This window comes from Aedes aegypti, chromosome 1 (assembly GCF_002204515.2).
Source record: "Aedes aegypti strain LVP_AGWG chromosome 1, AaegL5.0 Primary Assembly, whole genome shotgun sequence".
Classification (NCBI taxonomy): Eukaryota; Metazoa; Arthropoda; class Insecta; order Diptera; family Culicidae; genus Aedes; species Aedes aegypti.
Genome location: NC_035107.1, coordinates 191,290,126 through 191,318,025, shown reverse-complemented (window position 1 = coordinate 191,318,025; position 27,900 = coordinate 191,290,126). Strand labels below are relative to the sequence as shown.

Sequence of the window (27,900 nt, the reverse complement as noted above, 5' to 3'; positions counted from 1 at the left end):
TTATTTCTACTCAGTGAATCTACTAGTCATTTTCCTAAGAGTTCCTAAGTATTCCCTACGTCGTATATGATAACGATGTATCTAGCTAGCTAATAGTAAGAGCAGGCATTGAAAATGCTCAGCTCATGAGCAAAGATCAGTAGATTTTAGGGTAACTTGATGCTCAGCTAAGCAGTAGGTCGTGAGTTGTCAAGTTCATTGAGTGTTAACGATCATCATCATCTCTCTGCTTGATCAGTGGAGTTCAGCAGTAAAAACCAACTGAGCATGACAGTCCATTGATCAAATTGAAGTTATTTTATGAAGTTTTGGCAGTATGCGGGGCACCTATAGGTGCTATATGGGATTGAGGTAACAAGTTGAGAAGTATGTTTTTCTCCATGTGGGGGTTTTCCGTGATAATTCAGAGAAAAGGAGTCTTTACTACATAGAGCATTGTATTAATTTTCAGTAGAAATGTGTAACGGCACTCGGATTCCATTTTCAGATTCACCCTATATTGATGTATTGAAATTACGGCCCAGGCCCCACCGCCACCGGAACGCATCAGTTTAAAATAAGATGTCGGCTTCAGCGTTATGACGAATACAAAAACTTAAAAAAAAAAAATATGCTAATCGCATTCTTGGGAGCATTGAGGGGATATGAAATTGTCCATTTTGGCGTTAATTAATAAATGGACGCTGCCTCAAATCTCAATTATCACAGTTCGTAACTCATAATGTTGTACAAATATGGACGCTCGTGCGCTAGATTCCGGATAGGATTCATGTGCATTAATGTCTTAGTTTGGTATAATTTTGTGACCCGTAAAATTTTATACAATCCAAATGCAAATCTTTAAAAACAGAACTCCTTCAAAGCCCGTTTTTGCAAATCCATTGACGTTTACAAATCAATTTGGTTTGCTTTGATTTCAACCTCCTACACAGTGCAGGCACTTTGAGGTTGCCTAGTGAAATTTCAAGCTCATTGTTTATCCGTGCAGTGAGCTTTCATGATCGCTAACAACCGTCTTACTGAGTAGCTCAGTTCGATCACAGCATAAGGTCGCTTTGATTGTTCAATGCTCATGCTCAACAAGCTCGCTCATGTCTTCAATGCCTGAGTAAGAGTGGCTACGGATCATTCTGGTTAGCAAAAGGTAAACTGAACGTCACCAATAGTATTAATGTCCACTTCGAATAGATTAATTATTTGAAATGGGCATCAATTCTATCAATGACGCAGAATGTCCGTTGGATCACATCCGAGATATTATTGCGTCTATGCCATATGAATTATGACGCGGCTTTAAGCAAAAAATGCCAAAATGTGATACCACCACTACAGGTTACGCCTTTGGTTTCCATCATATGGGCTAATGGATTATGCCCTCCCATCGCGGCAAGGTCGCATAACCAAGGGGAGGGAATCTGATTTGACATCATATCAAAACGATATTCACCTCACTGAAAAACCTCAAGTCTTCCGAGCTAAAAGTTACGTCAGTTCTTATTTGCAAACGTGGTTTTCATAAATCTTAGTGTTCGTTTATATTTTCACTTCAATTGACCTACGTAGCAACTAGAACACTCCGATTCATGCTCTAAATCGTCTGTGCATGCACTGAAAACATCTCTTCGTATTTTATTCAAAATCTATTTCGTAAAACAAGATTTCGTACATATTTGTACTTGACAGAATTTCGCGATTCAGTGACTTTACGAAATAATCGTAAGATGTACGATATACAATTCGTAGATGTGCGTTATCGTGTTGTTCGTATTACGAATTGTTTAGTTTTACGAAACTGATCGTTCAATCTACGAAATCATTCGTTGTTTTCTGCAACGAAAGGTTTCGTAGACATATTTCGTAAAATATAACATGACACGACCGCAGCCGAGGGAGGTAAGAAGAAGCGCGTATAAATGTTCGTTCTGAATACGAAACAAACGAATTTCGTTTACGAAATGTTTAGTACATTATAACAATCATTGTTTGTTTTGATTTCGAGCTCGAATCATATTACGAAGCTGGTTGCATACATTTTACGAAACTGTTTCGTTGCAGAAAACAACGAATAATTTCGTAGTTCAAACGAACGATTTCGTAATATAAAACAATATATATTTTCAGTGTGATGGAATTTCATCGAAATTTGTATTTTTCTCGGTAAAAGGCACGATGTTCATTTTACCACCACTTCCCCAACTCGACCGATTTCCCCTACCCGAACCAAAATGAAGAAGCAAAATGTACTTCGCCGTTCAAATGGACATTTTTCTCTCTATCTTTGATCTGCCTGTATGCAAGTGTGCGGGGTAAACTAGTTGTTTAGCTGTGTATGCTGGGAGTGCTCAGCTGTAGAAAACTGTGTTTGCATGTGTGTCGTGGCGCGCAAAACAAGACAAGAAACAAACGAAAGAGAATGAGGAAAAGTAGGGTAACTCGGTGTAATACGCCCCAACGGGACAATACGCCCCTCTTCATTTTCACGGGATTGTGGGTTCTTTTTCACGTAAATATGATTACATATCTTAAATATTCGAGAAAAAAATATGTTGCGCATATATGTTCTTTGAAAAGTATAAACAATCAATGGAAATTCTAAAAATATCGAAAATCAGGTTATTGGTTTAAAATTTTGCTTTTGACAAGCAAGCCTTATGGGGGATGAAGCCCATTTTTTACTATTGTACTTAATACAAAAACTTTTACCGGAAGACGACTGCTAATGGACCCTTTTAAGATTAGCAGATGGTGGAATTCTCCTTGGAAACATTTCTGCAACGCTGTGGACATTTTTTCTATGGGAGAGACATATTGCCCGGGTTGTTTTGAAACGTAAACATTGCTTCTGCGATAGAGCAGTTTTTCCTTAAGGGGGGGGGCACCTTTTTACCTTAATCGGTTTGTTCTTTTTCCGGGTCACTTTTTGTCTGATCCGTGCTGATAAAATGAACCGAGTCTCGCTGAAAAAGAGCCACGGATCACTCGTTCTTTTGAGTGAGCCGGATATTTTGAACGGCTCTGGTTCATTTGCCAATCTCTACCAAGATAGCCAAGAAAAAAGAGTCACAGGATAGTCCGAACCAGGCAGTGCATCCACAGGAACCATGAGCGCAAGGCAACGGCAACCCGTGGATACGAGTTGGAAAAAAGAAAAACAGAGGAAACCGAGAAGAATGCTAAATCGTAAACAGCGAAACGTATGAATTTAGGCGAGGCTTTTTAAAGAAGGACGCCAAGGAAAAGGGTTCAGTCTATAAGCAACTAGTACACGAGAAGTACTTGGCGACGAGGTTGATGTAAGATCCCTTACTGCTGAAACGACTCTCCAGTGTGAAAATCTGGATGAGGTCACCGATGCAGCGGAGTTCTCAAAGAGCAGTGTGATATCGACGTAGCCAGTAAAGCCATCAACCTTAGAAAGAGCCCGCTGGGCACCCAGGTGGAGGCTAACAATTGCAGAGGCCAACAAAGCGAAGAACTTGGGCATACTCAAGGTAGGCTGGTCGGTTTGCCGGCTGAGGATACAACAGTGTTTCGGGAAGGGCCATAAGTCGTGGAATTGCAATGGTCCCGACAGAAGTAAGATATGTAGAAAATGCGACACTGAAGGCCATAGAGCAAGCGATTGTAAGCAATTCGCCATGTACCTAATATGTGCCGACTGAGCAGACAACGGAGTCTCGGAAACGAAGACTGACGTGGTGTTACTATCGGACCCATAACGCATACCAGCCAACAATGGGAACTGACGATACCCAATTCAAGAAGTAGTCTCTATCTCAAGTGACGGTTTTGCGATAGCAAAAATCGACGTCGTGTACTATTGCAGTTGATATGCGCCTCCAAGGTGGTCGATTAAGGAATTTTCCCACATGATTGACAGGATGTTAGCCGAACTAGCTAATTGGCAGCCAGAAGTGATAGCTAGAGACTTTAATGCATGGGCAGTGGAGTGGGGTAGCCGCTGCACCAACCATAGAGGATGTGACGTTTTGTAGTCCTAGCCTTACAGGAACCATAAACTGGTGCGCACACGCATTTCACAGCCTCAAGGTACCGGTGCAGTTGTGTAGAAATCTATTTTGATGGTACGATTGTACTGTATGACACAGAGGAATAGCAGAATAACGTTCGAATTAACGCAGGAGTACCTCAAGGTTCAATCCTGGGCCCGATGTTATGGAATGCGATGTATGATGACGTACACCCGATTCTGTTTTTGCACGGGGGATGCGTACCGTGCAAAAAAAGTTTTCAGTTCAAAATTTCAAAAAACCGTGTAAAAAAAGTAACACCATTTCTAGACGTTTCATGCAAAAATAAGGTTTTGGCGGAAAAAAAAATGTATGGAAAATTTTTTTGCACGGCCGTGTAAAAAAAATCCGTGCAAAAACAGAATCGGGTGTACTGAGGTAGCCCCTTCGGACGGGTGTTAAGATTTTTGACTTCACTGACGATATCACCCTAGTGGTCTATGGTGAATCGATGGAGGAAGTAGAGTTGACAGCAGTGCACTCTGTTTTCATAGTTGAGGAATGGATGAAGTCTAGAAACTAGGTCTGGTCCGTCAGAAGACTCAGGTGGTGTTGGTCAATAACCGTAAGTCCGAGCAAGCGGCGCTTATCTCGGCAGGTGGTTGCACTTTAAAGCCCAAGCAATCCCTGAGACATCTTGGGATAATGATCGATGACAAGCTCAGCTTCGCTAGCCACGTAGGATATGCTTGTAAAAGGACAGCGGCGCTTCCGAGGATGATGTCTAACAGCTCTTCTGCAATTGCTAGCAAACGCAAGGTACTGGCAAGCGTGGCACGATCCATACTAATAAGGGAAGGTCACGATGTGTTACACGGGGTTTTCAACCGGACTATTTTTGTTAGAATCTGCATGTCGAAATATGAAATACCCCAAAGCCTTTCGGGTGATGGACCAGTGGTGTAGCCAGGAGGGACTCTAAAAGGGGAAATTTTGTACGTATATTATATTGTTAAGCTAATTGGAAGTTCAACAAAAATATTTTTTTAGTACTTATTGTGATGGTAGAGAACATAATTGACATTATTTATGTTTGCAATGTATTTGTTTCATGCCATAGGCGCAATCGGGTTGGGTTTCTTGTTGGTATACTATTCTAATAAAACCAAAATGGTTTTGGTGACCATATCCCATGTTAGTTACGCCAATGACATAAAAAATACATTATAAACATACATTAATGTAAATTATGTTCATTACTATCGTAATAAACATTGAAAAAATCTTTTTGACACATTTTTAATTGACTCAATAATATTATATTAGTACAAAATCGACCCTTTCAGAGCCCCTCCTGGCTACACCACTGGTCCTTCACCCGAAAGATTTTTGGGTTTTTCATATTTCGACATGTAGTATCTAACAAAAATAGTCCAGTTGAAAACCCCGTGTAACACCATCGTGACGTTCCCTTGTAAGGTATGGAGGACCAATCTGGTCAAAAGAGCTTCAAAAACTTAGAAACCTAAAGCTGTTGGAAAGCACGTATAGAATCATGTGCTTAGAAGTAGCAAGCGCATATCGAACGGTATCTAAAGTAACCGTGTTCATCATAGCCGGGTTGACGCCCATGGGGCTTATCATCAAGGACGATGTTCAATGCTTCAACCAAAGAGGTATCAGAGGAGTCCGTAACGCTAAGAAGTTGGCAGCAGAAATGGGATGACTCCACTAAGGGTAGATGGATCCATCGGCTAATACCAAATGTGTCAGATTGGTATAAAAGAAACCATGGGGAAGTGAATTTTCATCTGACGCATAGGTTCGGGCACTCAGAATCTCCTGCTTGCCCCAATTGTGCTGGTGTGGAGGAAACGGCGGAGCATGTCGTGTTTGATTGCCCTGTTTTATTGTTGCGAGAGATCGCATGCTCGCTACATGCGGAGGGTACACGTCGCCCGACCATATAATCCAGAGAATGTGTGCGGATGCAGAGTGCTGGAAGCTGGAGTAACTACGCTCCGACCAAGAGCCGACTGCTGAGGATTAGCCCTGCCGAGGCTGGTCTCTTGTAACATTGTTCAAGTCGGCTAGAAGCAGTTAGCCTAGGCTACTTCTGCTAAATATGTTGTTCTATACGCACTGGCCGTGGAGATAAGGGTCTGAGGCCAAGGGTTGTGTGTGTGCACTCTGTACACCACTTGAGCAATGCAGTGAGAATTGTTCATGTACAGTGCATGGGCTGTTTTTAGTGGGTCGTCGTTGGTGGGGCATCTCCAATCTCCCTGAGATACCTTCCCAGGCGTCTGATGGCAGATTTCTCCCTTGTAAAAAAAAATGGGCTGTGATCACAGGTAGTTATGGCCGTGCTTAAGAAGAAACCTTCAACGTCAAGATGTCCCCACTCAACTGATAGACATATTCTAAGAAAAGGTACAAAACAGGAAGAGGGGAAGAAGAGTTCACATCTTTAATCTGAAAGTCAAGTTGGAATGTGGGAACTTAAGAGCGAGCACTATTCTAAACTCCGTTTACAAATTGTTACCCATATTTGACTAAATATGACCTCTTTGATGAAGCAACAACCGTTGCTACCTTTACTAAAGTTAAGTAATCAATATCATTACCATATTCACAAATTGTTCCATTCACATTGTTTGCCCTGCTCAGAATAATGTTTACGTCTATGGAAAGCGAAGCAAATATAAATGCAAATTATTTACCATGTACCTTCTTACAAGAGGAAGGTATCCTGGGGACGACATCTGTTAATATCCACCAACATTACCTTTCGAAATAGTTATACCAAAGACATGTTGCGTCCGAAAAAAATATTTACCAATTGTAGCAAGTCGGAGGACGCATTTACGTTCAATTAATGCCATAAAATTCTTATTATTTTCCTCAACGAACAGTGAAAATGGAGCCCATTTCCGATTCAAATATCACTCGGCGGAATTAATTTATTCTGGTTGATTGTTTTGACAGTGCTGCCAGATCGGGAGTCGAACAGTTGTTACTCAATTATTAAAATCACCAAACTAAATGGCATCCTGTTGGTACCAGTTGGACCTTCTGTCTGCTGGCTGACGATTTTATTACTCTTCCTCCCCTCGGATTTTCTCATTTCCATTCTACGTAATGACGACTAGCCATTACAGGCTAAATATGGAATAGGGGAAGCGGTGGTAAAATGAACAGGGATGGTAAAAGGAACTAATTGAATATATAGGGAGAAATCAAACTTTAGTAAATTTTTATCATGCACATACATGTTAAAGTGTACCGTCGGACGGGGCTACTTTTGATTCCAGGGGCTACTTTGGACACTCACCTTTTGTATTTATTAGCAGCGTAAATATTAATCTGAGCAATTTTGTGTCTTCAGCACTTTTATTAACCAATATATGCTATACCACTAGGCATGATTTTTTCTTGGAACAACATCAACAATAACAGGATAAACAAGAAAACATTTCAAAAAAGCTCGAATAAATATTCACAAGGTATAAAACATTGGCTATACAACATTGTTTGAATTTTACCCATGTCGTGGAAACTTATTGGGAGCATCACAAAACTATCGAATCGTCATGTTTCATGAAAATCTTGTGATTTGCTTTGCTTAAAATTGTTGTTTTATTAAAATAATTGATCAAAGGTCTTACTTTTGCGACTTTTATTTTAGTATAATGTTTTGGTTTGTGTATTTTACAACATGAAAAAAATAAAATAAATGTTTGTTAAAGTGAATAGACATGAAACACACATATTTCAATACGTACCAATGCCAAATTCACAACATAATCTTTAAAAAAACATTTTTTCGTCATATGTTAAATGAATTTGTTGTACAGAACAGAACAGAACATCTTTCAAATGCTTAAATTAAACTATTCTTGAGCCAGATCTAAACTGCTAAGAAGCTAAAAGCATATTACAAAAGCAAACTTACTTCTTTACGATCTTGCAAAACTTTACTTCATAGATTGCGGTTTTTAATGAAAATTACATACTGGTAGTAAATTAGTTACCGGTATTAATGTGATCCTTCTACATATCGTTCATATAACAGTAAGAATAGAAAAAAAGAGTTTTTGTACATAACTCATTTATTATCGCAGTACCTAGTAGTTACGTCGTTCGTTAATGTCAACTTGAAAATCGAGCATTCGTAACTGATAGTTTCATTTAAGAGGAAGTTGAAAATTTAAATTTCATACTTCAAACTGAGAATAGTGAATGGCATGTTTCGTTGAAATTTGTTATATATGTGTAATTGATTCTAGCTTTGCGATTTTCTACATTAAGTTTATCAATGAAAAACGTTCAATAACATCACAGCGGACGACAATCTATTGAATTAGTTTGAAAGTTATAAGGAAAAATTATTTCATTAGCAAATTGTGAAAATGTCCAAAGTAGCCCCTTTTTTGTCTTGAAGGACATACTTTTTTCGCTATTCAAGTATTTTTGTTATTTCTTGATGGATTTGCCTCATATTTTGCACATTTGGTATGTACATATACAACTTAAATATAGGCAAAAATTATCAATATCTATCCATAACTCTAAGAGTTACAAATCCTCAAAGTTAAAGAATGTGGAAATAATGTCAAAAGAAGCCCCGTTTGACGGTATATGTTAATATGTAGTTATATTGAACTAGAAATATTATGGTCAGTCGCTGGTGGTGACCAATCGATGAGGTTTTCAGCTTAAACGAATGTTTGGGTGTCCTACGTTAGGCAGAAACACGAAAGGCGGAAACACATAAGGCGGAATTTCAAAAGGCAGTATTTACAAAAGGCGACTACACACAAAAGGCGAAATCACGAAAAGCAGAAACACGAAAGGCGGAATCTCGAAAGGCGGAATCACATAAGGTTAATTTAAAATAGGCGGACTTTTTGAACCAGCAGAGCAAACGGTCGGCCGTTTGCTCTGCTGGTTCAAAAAGTCCGCCTAATTTAAATTAGCCTTATGTGATTATGTGATTTGCTTTTACAGTAAAACCTCCATGAGTCGATGTTCCATGACTCTATAACGACTCATGATATCATACTAAACCTAAATTTCATGGTTAATATGATGGTCCCCTCAAACAGTCTTTTACGGTGTACAATATTAAAAAGGTGATATATGGTAGGTGTACCAGTGATGGATGTAATGGTTCCCTATTTCGCTATACGTGTTAATTTAATTGTTTTCATATTTTGAATATTTTTTGGGTCTCAGTTGTGAGGTATTAAATATGCTGTCACGTTAAACCATTCAAAAAAATTCCAGGGGTTAGGAACATTTTCCAATCTTAATGAAACTTTCACAACTTGCTTTTCACTACGATATCTTTCCGAGAAAAATATAGAGATGATCAAAACAAGTTACATTTTTGTGTTCCACGGTGCGAAAGTCTGTAGTGGGACTGACATGCGATTACTTTTCATTATGGGACAATTGGGACTTGCTGTTTTTTCCTAATTTTTCCGAGCAAAACATATTATTTAATTAGCGCAGCTGAAAGAGCATTGGAAGAGATGTTGAAAACTGAACTCAACTCAGTTTTGACGAAAATGCAGATGGGACTGACTTGCGATTCAAGGCAGTATAACCACCATAACTGTTACACTTTTCCTAGGTCATTTTTTCTTCTTCTTTCTGGCGTTCAGAGGCGTCGCGTGCTCAAATAAGCCACCTGTGCAACAACAAGAAAAATATATTTTTTAATTGGGTAAATAACGCCTATGTAAACGGTAAACTGGTGATTAACTGGATTTTGCACGTTTCAGTTACAAAACATATCAGAAATAACAAAATGTATGAATGTGCGCGTATTTGCATATATTCTTGCATTAAAATAAAAGTAAAATAACTGCAGTGTGCATTTTTTTTTACGATTTATTGGTACGTTTTACTTGATTTGCAAATGTTTTCATCTGCATAATAATTTAGTGTATCCGGCAGAAATATAGAAAAAAAACACTTTTTTTTTAAATAATTTTCTTGGTCCCTTAGGCATTACAACTAATATGTGAATATGTGCGTATTGTGCTCTGCAAAAAAATCCACGGAATGCGATTAACAGAAAATGGTGGTATATCGTCGCAGTGATAACGATATCTAACGATAGTTTTTTGCCTCCCGTGCAATTCAAGAGGTGCATCGAAAAGAGCGGTCAAAGTCACCCCCTAGGACCAATGCCACCCCACACGGCGGTACTTGAATTGTATGAATGCAGCGTAAGAACACATCGCGAATGATTTGTACGCTGTCCGCTTCGGTGGCGAGCCGAAAATCCCGCTAGAAAGGTTAATCCTTCTTTAAAAACAACATGAATCCAACAATAAACTATAGAGAAAACAGATATGGAATGATCTATTATTAAAATATCGAAATTGGAGCAGTCTACGGAGCAAAAATAAATGCGCTAATTCCATTGATAATACATTCATCCTGAGTCTTTATCATCTTCTTCAGCTTGTTCAAATCGGCTGGTTGAACCTGTCGAGAGAAACCGATTTCGTATTGCATGAAAGTTAGCACCGTAAAGCACGCAATTTGCACTCTAAGAACATTCTATTTCCATATTGACTGCGCTAACTTCACCAAAGACCAGAAATGATTAGTTTAACATTGGATTAATCGAATTTACGTATGCTTGGTATGCATTCGAATTGTTATAAATTTGATTTTAAGTATTAAAACCTCTCATTTTATAATGTGGATATCCTTCTAAGTTGATGTAAATATGTCTGGATGGACATTGGACATCCGACCTATTCCGAACAAAATGCATTCTATTAGGAAACTGCTTAGCGTGCACCAATATTTCGGAAGGAGAAAAAGTAAAACCTGTTCAACTTCTTTCGTTGAACGGGTTGTTTCCACACATGTATGCTTTTGAGCGTGTACAGATTACTAAGCTGTGAATGTATGTGGGACCTTAGTTATATGGGATTTGGTTCAACAGCAGCAGTTGAACAGGCACAGTAGTTTCTCTTCAACTTTTGCGCTGCTGTCTTTGGTGAAATACCACGCTTGTGCTGTGGATGTCAAGCGAGCTTTTTACATGGTGCGTGAACTCAGCACACTACGCGATCGTTCTTGGTGCCTTGGGACAATAGTTATGCTACTTTCTATGTAGTACGTATGAACCCACACTCATGCTATTTTAAAATTTGTTGAATTTGATTTACTTTTTTAAATTAGTTGTACGATTTTGATTCAAATGGTCTACCTGTTCAATGAACAGGTTGAACAGGCTGACCAGACGCCTCTGCTGGCGTTACGTCCCAACTGGAACAAAGCCTGCTTTTCAGATTAGTGTTCTTATGAGCACTTCCACAGTTATTAACTGAGAGCTTTCTTTGCCGATTGACCATTTTTGCATGTGTATATCGTGTGACAGGTACGAAGATACTCTATGCCCTGGGAAGTCGAGAAAATTTCCTTTACGAAAAGATCCTCGACCAGCGGGATTCGAACCCACGACCCTCAACATGGTCATGCTGAATAGCTGCGCGTTTACCGCTACGGCTATCTGGCCCCCCGGTCATTCCTATACACCTCGAACAAATTTGTAAAAATATGATCTAGTTTTCCGGATGGTAATGCTACGATAGGAATGATGTCACATGTTCACAAATCAAATTTGAGTTTCACAAGTAAAGTAGAGTAAAGAGTATGACTTAATAGTTTTGTACTCTGTGCAGCTCTCCAAAGCATTTCTGTTCCATGACTCGATGTTTCCATGAGCCAATGCGAACATTTGCGAGACAAATTTTCAAATGAGTAATTGTTCTAGCTGTTACGTTTGTTTTTCTGTGCCATAACATTAAGGTGAAGATGAATCGAAGCCTAGCCACAAATTTTCAAGAGCACAAATCTGGATAACCGAATACCCGCTTGAGCTGAAAACTCAGCTAGTGACGAATCGATTAAGTTTTCAGCTCAAACGGATGTTTGGTTTTTCAGATTTGTGCTCCTGAAAATTCGAGGTTTGGCTTCGATTCATCTTCACCTTAACGCGAATATGAGCAGCTTGAATACCACTAGCAGCAATATTAGGTGAAAAAACAGTATATGTTTCAAAGAAGAATCAATTTCAACTGGCTCTTTAGTTGCTCGTGGCGCCAAAAATATGTTCAGAAAGAATAGCCGATGATTAAAAGAAGGAAAAATCCCTGATAATGTATTAGATATTTCTTTCCAAAGAATAGACTATGTCCATCATTCGGGCAAATGTTATTTTCGAGCAAGTGTCTTTCGGGCTAGTGACGTAGAATTACACGATATAAAAATGCTAAAATGACAACTTTGACAAAGAAAGCTCTGAGGTAATAACGGTGGAAGTGCTCATTTAACTCAAGCTGAGAAGCAGACTGTGTCTCAGTGGGGGCGTAGTGCCAAGAAGAAAAAGCAATAAAATTGGCTAGATTTCTCAAAAGTTTAGCGCAAACCTAAGGCTGAAACAGTCGACAATAAATAAAATAAACAGAAACAGGCGCCGGATATTTCACCTAACATCAACCTGGTGTGGGAAGATATTTCTTGGTTAAAGTGGCTAATACCTACATATAAATTGAAAAACAAAAAAAAACACCGTTTTTAAAAGCAATTCTAAGTCCGCTTAGAGATTTTGAAAACGTCGATATGAATAGGAACCTAAACAGCTCAGTCTAATTATCGTTTGGAAGCTTAAGCAAGCATTTTAAAATCGTTTTTGAACAATTCCTCCATTTTAGATTATGCCTTATGTTATTTTCCGCCTTTTGTTACACGTCTAGGTTAGTCTGCCTTTTGAGTTTCCGCCTTTTGTGATTCCGCCTTTCGTGTTTCCGCCTTTCGTTAGGGTCCCGTTAATATGTAGTTATATTGAACTAGAAATATTATGGTCAGTCGCTGGTGGTGACCAATCGATGAGGTTTTCAGCTTAAACGAATGTTTTGTTTTCCAGATCCGTGCTTTTGAATGTTTGAAGTTTGGCTTCGATTCATCTTCACCTTAAGGTGTTCATTTTACCACCACTTCCCCTACGGAACACGCGACTCGAAAACAAAAAGGGAGCGCGAAAGCAGAAGCAAAAATCAAGTATAATCAACCTTATCTACCATTCAGCATCTCTTCATCATCGTCGTTATCGTCCTTTATCAACTTAATAAACGATATCATTATCCTCGAATGGCGCGCGGCTGTTGGTCCACGAGACAGAAAAGGACAGAACTTTGAGGAATCTTTCCTTACTGGACGCGGATGGTAATGACGAGGGGAAGTGTCCCTGGAGTTTCAAAGTAATATTATCTTAGGACGCAGTCATTTCAGGACACAGCAGCTTTTTTCCACCTCTTCTACCCCGGGGGATTGTCTCCGTTCGTTGTGCTTCGTGGAAGGACATTTCATCGACGCGTTTGTTTTGTGCAGGATGGGCACCAATCGTGGGCGTGCAAATGATGAGCAAGGTAGTACCGAGAATGATGTAACCATTTTCTGGTGTGACTCTATAAATATTAACGAGACACTGAAGAGGAGCGAGGAAACACAGTTACACTTTTGATTACACTAATGGTGAAAATGTGTCATGAACTTAAGTGTTGAAGTGTAGTTGTTTCCAGTGGGAAATCGTCTCGAGCTTCTGCTTACTTTATCATGAAGGAAAATACTCCCAACAACAACAAAACAGACTGTCAAGATTGCAACGCATGATCTTTAGACAATTATATCATAAAATAGAATAACATCACTATATCGCTATCGATAGAAAGACGCCAATGGTGCTAGAGAACAGAGCACACTGTATTAAAAGCATGAAAGCGAAGCCATAGCGAAAATAAATGGTCATTACAGTATACAAGCAATAAATCCATTATCAACTCTCAGCATTATATTTGTTAAGCTGAAAAACGGCAGCCAATTAGTTCAGAGAAGCACAAAGTCAACAGTAGCATTACGCCGGCTTGTGCAGTGTACCTGTTACGTTGATGTTCCTATCATAAAAGGGGAGCTGTAATGATCGTCTTCACCAAATACTAAAAAAGATTCAATCTAAGCGATACAAAATCAAATCGTTTCAGTTCAGAAGCAGTAGCAAGTAGCAAGTCGATTTATAAAGCCCATTTCAGAACATGCTCCCCCAAAACTACTTACCGAAACCTGGCTGAGGCGAGAGGTAACACTGTGCAGATCCGATATCGATCCGGCGTAATCTCCACTTTCCCGGTCGTGCGATCTGGAATTAGAAAAAAAAACCGAACCGATGAGAAAACTAAAAACCGAAGACAACCGGGAAAGACGATTCAGGATTTTTTTCCGGCAACGACTTATAATAATGACGATAATATGATTATGGCTGCGGGCCAACCCGTTTAAAGCTGGTGTTCCGCTTACCCAAAGACTGCTGGCTGGCTGTTGATAATGGGTTAGATGGAAACGATGGCGATAAAGATGCCGCTGCCGTCGGTCTTCGTCATCTCAACGACGAAAATTAAATTTAAATTTAATCATTATCTACGCCTCCGACTATGCTGCCAACTTCAGCGTCGACGTCGCCACCAACGTCGGTTCACTAGCGCAGAGTGCTCTAGATGTTTTATTGCGGAGGCGAAAATCGTTTAAACGGCTTTCGAAGCAACTAATATGCACAAACACATTCTGTTAAGGCAGGGCTGGTAGCAGGTTCCTTATTAGAGACATGGTCAAAATAGTGACCAAGTGTTAGTCTTCAAAAAAACCTCTATTTAAAAGAGTTTCTTCCGCAAATTCTCCCAGGAGTTCGTCCAGAAACTTCTTCAAGGACTTTTGTATGGGATGCCTAGAGTAATTTGCACAGGGATTACCTACTCTGTAGTTGCTATTCTAGAAGACGAACTAAAAATTACTACAAAAAATCTTCCAACAAAATCTTCAAATGTTTATTAAAGAGTTTTTTGAAGAAACTTGTTCAAGGATTTTTCCAAAAGTATTTATGCCAATTTTTTATGTTATTTTTTTAAAAGTTTCATGTGGATTTACAACAGAATTTATCCACGGTTTATCCCAGTAGTAATACGTAATACTTCAAAAATTTTGCCAGGGTTTGTGATTCAATTAATTATCAACCTATTAGCAATCGAAGTCATTTTCATCGTTATTAAAGCCACATGTTTGCCCAAGGAATGTAATTAAGCTGGAATTAACGATTGATCCTAAGAGATTACAGACAGACACTTCAAGGTGACCAAATTGTTCAATAGCCAACTGCATCAAATCTGGTCCCCGCAATTCAAATTCTTATCCATGGTCGTACGCTGTAAAACTTAAAGTTCCGAACACTCACTTTGGAAGTTACCATTGGATAAACATCAGCAGTTGTATATAAAGAACGATGACAATTTGTAAAAACAATAAATTCAACAATGTATTTCATTAACTGAGTGACTAAAAACTTGGGGAGGATTTTTTTTTCTAAAAAATGATTTGGGTAACATAAAGCTTCCTGTCTTCCAAATCCAAAAATAGCTGAAGAATAAGAACATTTTCAAAAATATTTTATCCTATACAGACACTATTAGATATATTAACCAGACAGAAAAAAAAAATATTTAATTTTCAATGGGATGTAAACTGAAGTCTACTGTAAAAATAAATCAAATCCGTGTGTTGTTACAACATCATGTGAATTTAAATGAATATACTTCCAATTTCCAACTAAAAATAGTTGAATATTACATGATCGTGTAAATTTAAAGTGAATTCGATTGAAAAATAATGGATTGGTCGTTGAAATTTAGGTTTATTTTGATGCTCCAAATATGTGCATGAAAATAAACTTAAATTTACACCATATCAACATATTTTTAGCTGTGCACGTTGTAAAGCGTAGGTAATAATTATCATGACAATATATTCGTTATTGACTTCTGATGAAAAGTATGTTTGCCCAAAAGAAACATAAGATCATTCATTGAGCAAAAAATTTAGTTCGTTTTCACATCTGTTGAACAAATTTTCGATCAACTATTACTAAATAATCTTTCGACGAAATGTTCTAGTGATTCGACCAAACGCCCATTCGACCAAATGTTCCTTCGACGAAATGCACTTTCGATCAAATGTCATTCGACCAAACGTCACTTGACCAAATGTCTTTCGTCCAAATGTCCTAAAGCCTTCCTCGAAGTATTGGCATAGAAATTTATGGAAGTAGTTCATAGTTAATTTTTGACAAATGATTTGATCAACTCCCTATTGATACTTTATGACATCATTTATAAAAATATTTAGTGCAGATTATGATTTTTTTTTAATTAAATTGATTTAGAATAGGATAGGGAGCCGGATCCTATTCTTGGCACTTTTGATTCACTTCGGCAGTGGGGTTTTTTGAAAGCTACAGCGATCATATTTGGGCACAATATGCGTCGTTATTGCAAAGTTTCATAAAGTTCGACCGAGAAAAACCTCCATACCAAAGTGAATCATGGAAGTGCCCAAATGGCTCTGCACCCTATTCATATTTTTTAAAATGCATGTTTGTTATGCATGTTAGTTGATCCAATGAATGATCTGAAAGATAGGATTGGTAGTAGGTTTCGTTTTAGGGACTTAGTCTCTATTTTAATGCAAGTGTCAAAAAACATTCTATTTAACGATCTATCTTTTTTAATCAAAATAGTCTTTAAAGTTTTTTTCCTTATTCTACTTGCATTGAATCCTGATGCCAAATTGTACAGGCTCCAAAGATATCTTCAGGGACTATAACGGGTTCAATAGATTCTTCAAGAATTTTATCTCAGATTCCCCGAGAAAAGTAGTGATTTATTTAAGGACTGTTCATTTTATAGAGTGGACACCTTGTGCATGTTGTATCTTTTTAATTTATCAAATAAATTGCAAACGGTTTTCAGTACTTCGTTCGACTTATATTGCACAATGTTGTGATAATAAAAAAATCTTTCAACATAAATTAATTTAACACGAATATGGAACAACGTTTGGAACAATCGATTTTTGGAGGTTATCAAAATCAATAATTGTGAGAAATTGACTGGAAAATATTTTTTTTTATTTTCAAAAAAAGCTTGTTCTTCGAAAGAATCATCAATCAGAAGCATGCTGAAAAATATAAAGTAATTTTTGGAGCAACATTTGTACAGATATGATAAAATCACTTTTTACTTATTTTTTTTAGTTAAAAATATTTAAAATTTAAAAAGAAGTGATATGAGAAGATTTTTTTGGTTTAAAGTACGTCCTGATAGAAGTGCTAATATAAAATTAATATGAAAAATAACTAACGCCTTTATGGAGCTCCTTATTTAGTCCCCACGTCACATTTAAAGCACAATGGAAAAACAGATAATTTATTTTTAGAAGACCTCTCAAAGCACAACGACCATCATCAAAATTGGCAACACTGCTTTATAAGCTAATTTTGCCTTAAATGGATAAATCACTAAAGTGACCTAATGTCAGAGAATGGTGAAATATTATTGCTGTTTTCAAAGCTATACCTTTAGTAGAATAGTGCAGGATACCAACATACAGTTTGTTCATATAAATGAGGATTATTGTTTTGCGAAAAATAAGGTATTCTGTAAGATCTTATATTTTCATAACATTGTAGAATCATAGTTGAACGATGCACAGAAAACCGATTACGATTTTGTCAATACATCAGAATGATATAGAATAAACAAAGTGTCCACTTTATAAAATGAACAGTCCTTAAAACACTTTCAGGGTCTCTTACAGGGATCTTTCACGAAATTCTTAGGATGCTCCAGAAAATTCTTTGAGATCTTGAGACTCCCAGTAATTTTCTTAAGTTTTACTTTGATTCTTTTTAAATATTATCTTAGAATTCCGTTCACATATTTTTTTCTTCAATCTTTAGAGAAAAGCTCTAGATTTTTTTTTGAAACCCTGCAAGAATTCCTCCGCCTGTTCATTTGGATTCCTTTTAAAATTCATCTACACTTCCTTCATAAAATCCAAAACTTCTTGAAGGTTTTTTGAATAAATCTTCTTTTTCAGTATTTCATCCAAGGCAGTTTCACCAAAAATTTATTTAAGTTTTCACTCTAGTTTATAATACAGCAATTTTTCCAATAATTTCTCTGATCATTCCTACAAAAAATATCTATAGAGATTTTGTACAAAGTTTTTCGAAAAAAAATCTTTAGAAAATTCTGCAAAATACTATCCCGAAATTCATGTGATTTGTTTTTTGGTGATCTTAGCAAATTATCTAGGAAATCTTCTAAAACATCCTCAAGAGTCCAGGAGTTGTTTCAGAGATCCTTGTTCATAATGGGTGACTTCAAAATTTACCCAAGCTTTATCAGAGGTCATTTAAGGATTTACTTTAGAAATACCTTACGGATTTATATTTCAGATAAATTATTTTGGCAATTCCCTGGAGACATTCTTGAAAGAAATCCTTAAAAAATGTCGAACTCTAAGAAGGAAACTTTGGAGCAATTGGTATCATTAGAAGAATCCTTAGTTGAAATTTTATATAAATCCCAAAAGACAATTGTATTAAAAAATACCTAGAAATATCTGCAGAAGTTTTTGATTGAATTTTAAAGGACGTTTTGACCGGGAATCTTGGAGGATATCCCAGGAAAATTGCTGGATAAAATCGTGGAGAAGTTTGGACCATTCTTGAAAGAAATCCTTAAAAAAATGTCGAACTCTAAGAAGGAAACTTTGGAGCAATTGGTATCATTAGAAGAATCCTTAGTTGAAATTTTATATAAATCCCAAAAGACAATTGTCTTAAAAAATACCTAGAAATATCTGCAGAAGTTTTTGATTGAATTTTAAAGGACGTTTTGACCGGGAATCTTGGAGGATATCCCAGGAAAATTGCTGGATAAAATCGTGGAGAAGTTTGGACTTTGTTGAAAAATTTCGTAATACAATAATTTCTGAAACAGTCTTTGGAGAAATTCCGTTTCTGTAATTCTCCTTGGGACAATCAAGGTGGAATTCTTGAGGAATCCTAAATCAAATTCTTGTAGAAATTCCCTAGAAAAATTCATGTAGATTTTTTTTGGAAAATAATCACTAAATGAATTTCTTCAAAAATTCATACTTCAACACTTCAAGAAATTTTTGATGAAATTTCTAGAGAAAATCATGACAAAAAAAACATATGCAGTAATACTTGTCGTAATGTCACGAGGAAATCTAGAAAAAACCCTAAAATTTCAAAGAAATGACAGCTCTACTGCCGTGAATCGTAAGTCAGTCACATCTGTAAAAAGTAGGCGTTGAGAAAATGGGGTGTGAAGTCTCCAAACTCGTTTTCCATACAAATATTCAAAAAATTCCAGAGGATTGAATCACGGCAGTCTAATGCTATCCAAAATCAAATTAGGGGAAGGGGTGGTAAAATGAACACCTTAATGAAATCATCTTGTTTCTAATAGAAAAACGAGGAATTTGTATAGTTCTATCGCACACCATCAAAAATAGGGATGTAATCTATAGCAGCGACATGGATTCAGACTAAAATATCTAAATTTTCACATATTTTCATCGCTATCAAAAAGCGATGCAAATGTTCATTTTACCTGCACTATGTGGGTAAAATGAACAGCGGTTGGTGGTAAAATGAACACCACGCAAAAAATGTGAGCGAAACAGATATTTCTGAAAATTTTCATTGCCCTACCGAAAATACATCCATTAATGATTGTAACCCATTCAAAAAGAATTCTAAAGGTATCAGATTTGACATCATATCATAACGATATTCACCTCACTGAAAAACCTCAAGTCTTCCGTGCTAAAAGTTACGTCAGTTTTAATTTTCAAACGTGGTTTTCTAAAATCTTAGTTTTTGTTGATATTTTCACTTCAATTGACTTCCGTATCAACTCGAACACTCAGATTGATGCTTTAAATCGCCCGTGCGTGATAAAAATTCATCGAAAATTGTTTTTTCTCGGTAAAAGTCACGGTGTTCATTTTACCACCCCTGTTCATTTTACCACCACTTCCCCTATTATCTCCTGGCTCCTATTAGGTTTCGTTTTGTATAGTTTCTGTTTGGTCTTTCTTCGGAATCTTTTTTTATGTCAAAGGTTTTAGTTTCTTATTTTAAAGGCACTCATACTGAGTTCTGTTAAGACGAAATGCTTTCTTAGTAACGACTGGCATGAAAATAAGGGGCAAAATATTTGCCAACAGACTTGATAATACTCCTCAACATCATTATTAGAGTTCGGTGACATACTCTAGAGCAGCGTGTTGCCTTTGCCTTTTTGCGATGGAACGAAAAAATGCTAAGCAGAGAGGCAACAGAAATTGCGCAAGGAATTCCATAAAAAAAGATGACATCAAAACTCCCCGAGCACTGTCTTGTTCGAGTGGGACGCTCGAGAGTTCTTTTGAAGCGTGGGTAAAGGTGAGCATCACAACAAGAGAAAGAGAAAGAGAAAGAGTACCTGAAAAAATCCTCGTATTTTTTTGCACTCTCACTCGAATTGCTTGGGAATCCGTGTTGGAAATATTCAGTTCATTTTTTCTCCTCAGAAAAACGGCAAATAAGGCGGGTTGCTAGATTTTCATCCGTTATACCTATTCCCACACCTCGTAAGGGATCATCCAAAAATGACGTCCATCATTAGGGGGAGGCCCCCCCCCGGTCTACGAAAGTGTCACAGTACGTGTATAAGGTATTGGAAAGTCCCGACAGCAGGAAAGCAAGGAGTTGCAAGGGGCGATAATCGGTAGGTTGGGTTTCTGGAACTAAGTGCTTGGATGAATCTGTGTTTGGAGGTAGCTTCACTTCCCACGTTGTCCTTCGGGGTAGCAGATAGAGCCCAACGCGTCCCGAGAGCTCGCAGGCCTTCACTTCCCACGTCGTCCAGACTGAAAGCGACCACGATGGAGAGGGGTGCTAAGAGAGCATCGGATGAACTTACGATGGTGTGGGGCTTACCACCCGGGTTGGGGTGCCCGGGGTGCTCAAGGTCCTCTACGGAAAAGTGACTTGACTTCTCGCGTTGTGAAGACCGTTACGTCTTGATTATTTGTGAACCTTGACTACCCTCGTTGTCCATGGAGGTAGACTCGAAAGCTTGGATTCCTCTTCCAGGTCTTCCCCTAGCACCAAAGGGTGTCCGTCAATTCCGAAGTGGGAAACGGCCGCACTGACGGGGCTCTGGCTACCAGGGGTTTTAGCTGGGCAGCGAACAAAGTACGACGCCGCAGTCTATCCAACGTTTCCCGTTAAGGTAAAACGTCCGGTACGTTAGCCTCCTGTTTATCCAGAGAGCTTGATGAAATCCTCTGTTGAAATCTTAAAGAATTACTGAATAACAATTCTGGAGAAATACAGTGGAAGCATCGCCTAGATAGTTGGTGCAATTAACACGCAACCAAGTCCAAATCCAAGACGATGTTTTGAAGGAATTCCTTAAGAAGCCCGTATAAGAATCTCCTGAAAAAATCTTCGGAGTGATACCATGTTAGATCGAGTTGCCGGAGGCTTCGAAAGCCGAACAATCGTATTTTCAACAGTTGTTTAGTTGCACAGTTGATTAATTGACAAGTTATAGGCAATATCAGCCTAAGGAATTCTGCTTTTATAAGGTTTCGGCTTGCATCGCAACTTATAGGCTGCGAAGCCTCTTGAGAGACCCCGACTCTCGGAGGCGAACTGAATTCGATTACCCCAAAGTACATGGTATCATAGGTTGAAGCATCCAGCTAGCGAATATGGAGTCGTGGGTTAAATCCACATTGGAGCGTGTTTTTTCGTGTACATGTAATCTTCAAAACTTCAAAACTTTATAACAGTATTGTTAGATTAACCCTCTAATACCCAAATTTTTATTTTCGATTTAAGTATTATTTTTCGTTATCTAAAATCGTTCTAAACACGTTTTGGGCATTTATTTATTTTTATACGCAAATTTTTAAATTTTGGTTTTTGATTTTTATAATTTTTATTTTTGAACATCCCTAGCTTGTTTTCATTTTTTCTTGAAGCCTTTTTTAGTTATTGATTTTTGGCAACAATAAAAATTTAAATTGTTTCGGTATTTTTAAAAATATTAAATTTTTAATTTTTTTTTTCGGAGCGTATTTTATTTTCCGTGTAACTAACGGAAAACAGGTTTGAAATGATTTTAATACCACCAGGCTCTTCGTTTGTGATAGGTTAATCGTAGAAAAATATAAAAGGTACGATTTTTTATATTACACGTTAAATGAAGCCCAGGCATTTGTAGGTTATATAAGAATGCAATTTTTCAAACAATTTCTAAAAATACAAAAAACTTTCAAAAGTCATTGAAAACTTTTCTTATATGCGTGTTATGAGTCAAGGTATAAGCCAAAAATAAAATCATTTTGATTTGCGAGCTACGAAAAAATACACAAAATTCCAAAGTGTACCCCGTCTAAAGGCGGGGTTGGGTATTAGAGGGTTAAATTCTGATTTTTTTTCGCTTGGGATCCATAATTATGACGTCTTTTACATTCTATTTTCACTGTAGCTAATGGTTACGTGATTTAAAGCATTCGCGCGATTTAAGCTAACACGGCTCCTGAAGAAAACTTAAGGTTTATGGGGAAACTTGAGTATTTTCGGGCGTTTTTTTCTCTTCGTCACGTTTTTTTTTTCGCTCATAAGCATAAAGTCTTGATGCAAATTTTGAACCGAAGAAAATAAAGCTGACGAAAATACGTCAGCCTATCTGAATCAATTTCTGAAGAACTTTCTTGAGAAAATCATGAGTGTATACATCATTAATACGAGCAGTAATATTTACTGTAATGTTATAAGGAATCCCCAAAAATAACACTCTTAGAAATATCTTTCGAAAGATGTCGGATCAGATTCTCTGAGAAATTCTTCTGGAGACTCTTATATTTCGATTTCTTTCAGTTCTCTTAGTTTCTGTTCGATTTCTTTTGGTCTGTTCAGGCCTATTTTTTATCTTTTGTTTTAAGGCATGACATCTTTAAAGTTCCTTTTTCGAGACCGTAATTCGCTACCAGCCCTGCCTTTTCAGAATACTATGGCACCCTGTGGAAAATTTTCCCCTGAAACCTAATGGAAATTTATGTAAAACTGATTAAATTTATTGTAAAATTATAATTACAGCCAGATTTTGTCGGTCTGCTGAGTTTTGTGGCTGCAAGCGATGTACCTATATGCTAGCAGATTTAAAATGCGATAACAAGCTAATTCGCGATTACCGAGAGATGGCTGAATGCGAAATTATTGTTCACGTTCTATGATGATGTAGATTATAGGACCGGCTTACCTGGCATGCTTGAGAGGAATGATAGTCGGTGGGTTCGGAGGTTGCTGGGGTACAATCAGACCTCGGCGGATAGGACCTCGTTGGGGAATCGATATGTCGCCTGCCGATCGCAGTGATATCACTCCTTGTCCTTCTCGGCCGTTCGATGTATAGCATACTCGTCCACCCTGAAATGGGAGAAAGGAAAAAATAGCTATACAGGATCATTCTAACAAACTTCTTTACGAAATGGATTGGAAAATCGGGACAAATTCGTTCTTTATAACGCAATAATCTGCCTCCTAAGGCAAACAGGTTCGACTAAAAACGGAAAACTCCTAGATGATTTAGGTTTTAAGCTTGTTCAAGCTATCCTCTTTACTCGGAATACCGTCCCATCTGTTTTGCGATTCATACCGACTTTGTTATCCTTCCTTTTTTTAAATCTACTTGTCCCAAACGTGGGCATAGTTCTCACGGCTTGTCTGGAAGTGAGCCAACAGGAAAAAAAACGAAGGATGTCCATCATTATACGGGTTATTTCCGTGTCCACTGCAGGCGACTCTGGGTGAAAAACCAAAACTGGCTAGACATTTTCGGCTTTCTTCCTGGCCATCAACAAGTCGAAACCATTTCGAATGGCACATTACCGACTCAGGAAGGCGACGACCAACTGGAAATCCGTCTCGACAAACACATCGCTCCATACCTGCTTGCTGCTACAGCTGGAAAACCAATTTTCATTGAATAGGTTGAGAAAACCGGATTAAAGTCTTTGGATTGCGCTTCAAATGCTTTGATGGGAAAGATACTGATGGATTGAAATCCGTTTTTATTATCAGGCTTTTATTTATTTATTCCTATATAAAAAAACTTTTTTTTTCGTTAATTTTAATTTTGTGGCTTTTGCAGTCTAGGAAAATTAAAACGGAAAGTTTTGTTTTATCCGACGTTTCGGCATTTTGTATAAAGCCTTCATCAAGGGTAATACTAAATAGAAATGACATCATTTAAAACATAGAACATACAACATAACTAGATTAACACCTACACTGTTTATTGTTTTTCGTCATTAAACATATAGCCGTTGTGCTTAAGAGCGGCCTTCTTGTATTCCTATAAATATTGCATATGTTAACATTGATTGCTCGGGACATGTACGATAAGATTATTCATTTGTTGGATATTTCTTTCAGATAGCTTCTGAAATGATTCTACAATCATAAAGACGTCACTTTCCATCACAACTAACAATTAAATGTTCCGTTGTAGAGTATTCACCCAATGCCAGTTGCTCGCTATTTCGTTTGATCGTTCTTAACATGATGCTTCAAATTTTCCGCGCCTTCATCCCCCCTTTGTAACCGTTTCGGCTCATCGGAACCGCCGAATTCGGCTTTCCACAAAATAAGCGATTCGACAAGAACCAACCACATTCGCCCGCAGAACCCATCCCCCTCCTCAAATTTCCTTTGCAAATCAACCCGGATCGGATGTGATGCCGACTTGCCGAGCCGAAAAAATATTAACAGTAGAACGCAATGGAACCGAAACGGCGAATTTAGTGGGAACAGGAATTTTCCATTAAATTTGGAATGTTCAAAATTAATTGAAAGCGTTAAATTGCTGCTACCACAGCCACCAAGCCCGGCGCTACGACGATGATGTCGACGGGTTTTTGGCTTTTTTCTGCTCGATGAAACGCACTTGTGGAAAACTTCTCCCGTAGAAAAACGAGAAAATTGGCATCGTGCGGGAGAAGGATGATTGGGTATTTGTGTGTGTATGTATTTGAGCCTCGAGCGAAAATCCTCTTTCTAGTCGTTGCCGCTGTACAGAATGTGCGGTTGGAATTGTGGATCAATTGTAAACATACAAGGGCATGTTTTATGAGACTTACGTACTTCATTTGAGGAACAGTTATGTTATCACATATATTATAATAAATCACATAGGGTGGATTCAACGTTAATCGTCATATGTAAAACCATGATTCGCCTAAATAAGCATAAATTGTTTAATGTTCATTGAATCACTTAATTCAATGTGTTGAGATCCCTGGAAACTGGATCTCAAAATAATAATAAAGTCAATTAAATAATAAAAGAAAATAAATTTCCTTAACCCATTAACGCCCAGTGATCTGTTTTGAGATCAGAGTCCTCAAACGCCTATTTATCTATTTTAAGATCAGTTACTTTTATGAAATACATTTAATTTTATAGACAAAATGAATGGATAGTATCTTCGACAAAGTTGTAAAAGAGTTCGATGGCAGTCCAATGTCTGGTTTTTCAATTCAAATTTCTTCCACTAGGTTGCACTTCAAGCATAAGATATTTCAAATTTTGGACTGTTTAGTCAGCAGCTCACGACGGCATCACTACCCGAGCAAAAGAAAATAACTACTGAATACCGAATTGAGGAATTCCATACCAAATAATTTCCAATACTTACAACCTGAATGAGGTATGAATGAGCCCTGCATAATAGGTAAAATACCTCAAATAATACCTTCTGCAAATTCTACAAATACCAAGTTGATAATTAGATCAGGTATTGTAATACCTAAATAATACATGATAGATTTTCATTTAAAAGTGAAATTTTTCAATGTTAGTTTAATACCTCCAACAGTCCTCAATAGCAACCGAATACCAAAACGAAGTATTTGTAATTGTTTTAAACATTTTTTCCCATACCATTATAATACCAAATGAGGTATTGACAACTGAACCATACATAATTAGGGTAAAAGCACCGGTTTTGGCCAGCCTAAGAGAAAATGTCAATAAAAACTGAATGGGAAGCCGTATTTATACAACAAATATGTCAAATGCAAGCTTTCAATCCATATTATATGTGTAAAATATCAAAACTAAAACAAAACCATTTCTTCGCTTTGAAAATCCCGTTGGTCAATATAGGCCAACGGAACCAGTTTCGGCCAGAGATTCAACTTCGGTTCCTAAATTGGCCAATTGCATTGATTTCTCATGAGAGTGGCCAAATTAGGAGTGCCCTGGCGAAATTAGGTGTATGGGAGTTAAAATTATAAGGAAAATTAATTGTTTTTCTTATGTTTTGAATCAATTTGAACAAGTAAATGAATATAGCTCTATCATATGAATGTGATCTAGGGTCGATGTACCAATAGCCGCATAGCTAAGAACAAAAATTCGTATAAAATCGAAAAATAATGCTAGCGTCATTATTTTTACATCATCTGATAGCTTTTTATCTTGGTTTTGTGGGAAAAATATAAAACATACGAAAACTCAAATGTTTTTATTTATTATCGCGTGTGTCACTATAGGAATACATGTGCCTATAGTAGCACTATTTCTAATTTCTGTTCCTATAGTAGCACTAGCATCACGGCGTCGGCAAAATACTTATCAAAACCGTATTTTTACAAAACTTTTATATTTTTCCTACAAAGTGTGGATCTTAAGCTTTCGTTTGATGTAAAAAAAGTTATAATTTAATCAATTATTTCGTATAATAAAAAATAGTTTCTCTCAGTAGTGCTATTATAGGAACAATAGGTTTACTATAGGCGCAAGGGAGCTCAAATTTTAAGCAAAAATATTTTTTTCGGTCATTTTTTGAGCAAAATCAAGATGTAAATCAATGGTACTTAGATAAATAGGTCCTGACCTTCATGTCAAAAAATGTTTTGAAAAGATTTATAGCAAAACGGCCGTGAAAAGTCACTAGTGCGACTATAGGGGACTGTCCACTAAGGGAACACCGACCCTACTGCACACAAAAGGTTTCATGCTGATTGGCTATGTAAAACGGTGTATAATCAACTATGGCTACAGCTGGCGTATGGCCAAAACCGGTGCTTCTACTCTATGGTATGATACCAAAATATGGTATGCATAAGTTATTGCGAGTTATTTTTTCCTCCTCGGGTACGCTCGTCTATTATTTCAATAAGCGTGGTTACCAAATAAGAGATTCCTGAAAGATTATAGAGTGGATCCTGTAAGTCAGTGTGGAATCCGGGATTCTAGTGCAGGGTTGCTGTCCGGCATTCTTGCAATATGCCCTACCTAGCGAATCCTTCCAGCTTTGGCCATCTTCTGGATACTAAGTTCGTCGTAGAGTTGGGCGAGCTTGTAGTTTATCCTTCGCCGCCACACACCGTTTTCCTGCACACCGCCAAAGATCATCCTAAGCACCCGACGTTTGAACACTCCAAATGCTTGCAAGTCCTGTTCGAGCATCGTCCACGTTTCATACCCGTAGAGAACTAGCGGCCTTATGAGCGTTTTGTACATGGTACATTTGGTACGGGTGTGAATATTTTTAACCGCAGTTTTTTCTGGAGGCCATAGTAGGCCCGACTTCCACCGATGATGCGCCTCGGTATTTCACGGTCAACGTTATTGTCAGCTGTTAGCAAGGATCCAAGGTAGACGAACTCGTCGACCACCTCAAACGTATCTACGTCTATCGTCACACTGTTACCTAGGCGAGCCCTGTCACGCTCGGCCCTACCAGCTAACATGCACTTTGTCTTGCTCGCATTCCCCACCAGTCCAACTTTTGCTGCATTGCGTTTCCGGCGGGTGTACAGGTCTGCCAACTTTTCAAATTTTCGGTTGACAATCATCCGCGAAGCAAATAAATTGATTGGATCATGTGAAAACCATTCCCCGGCTGTTAAGCCCGGC

General features: G+C 37.8%; 1 protein-coding gene across 1 annotated transcript in view; it reads right to left on the bottom strand.

Moving 5' to 3' along the window:
• LOC5577501 overlaps positions 1-27,900 on the bottom strand; it is an 833,563-nt gene that overhangs the window by 33,797 nt on the left and 771,866 nt on the right. Inside the window, exons 11-12 of the mRNA XM_021855744.1 lie at positions 23,237-23,403; positions 14,115-14,196 (exon numbers count right to left, since the gene is read on the bottom strand). Coding sequence (XP_021711436.1) covers positions 14,115-14,196; positions 23,237-23,403 — 249 coding nt within the window. The remainder of the gene's footprint in view (positions 1-14,114; positions 14,197-23,236; positions 23,404-27,900) is intronic.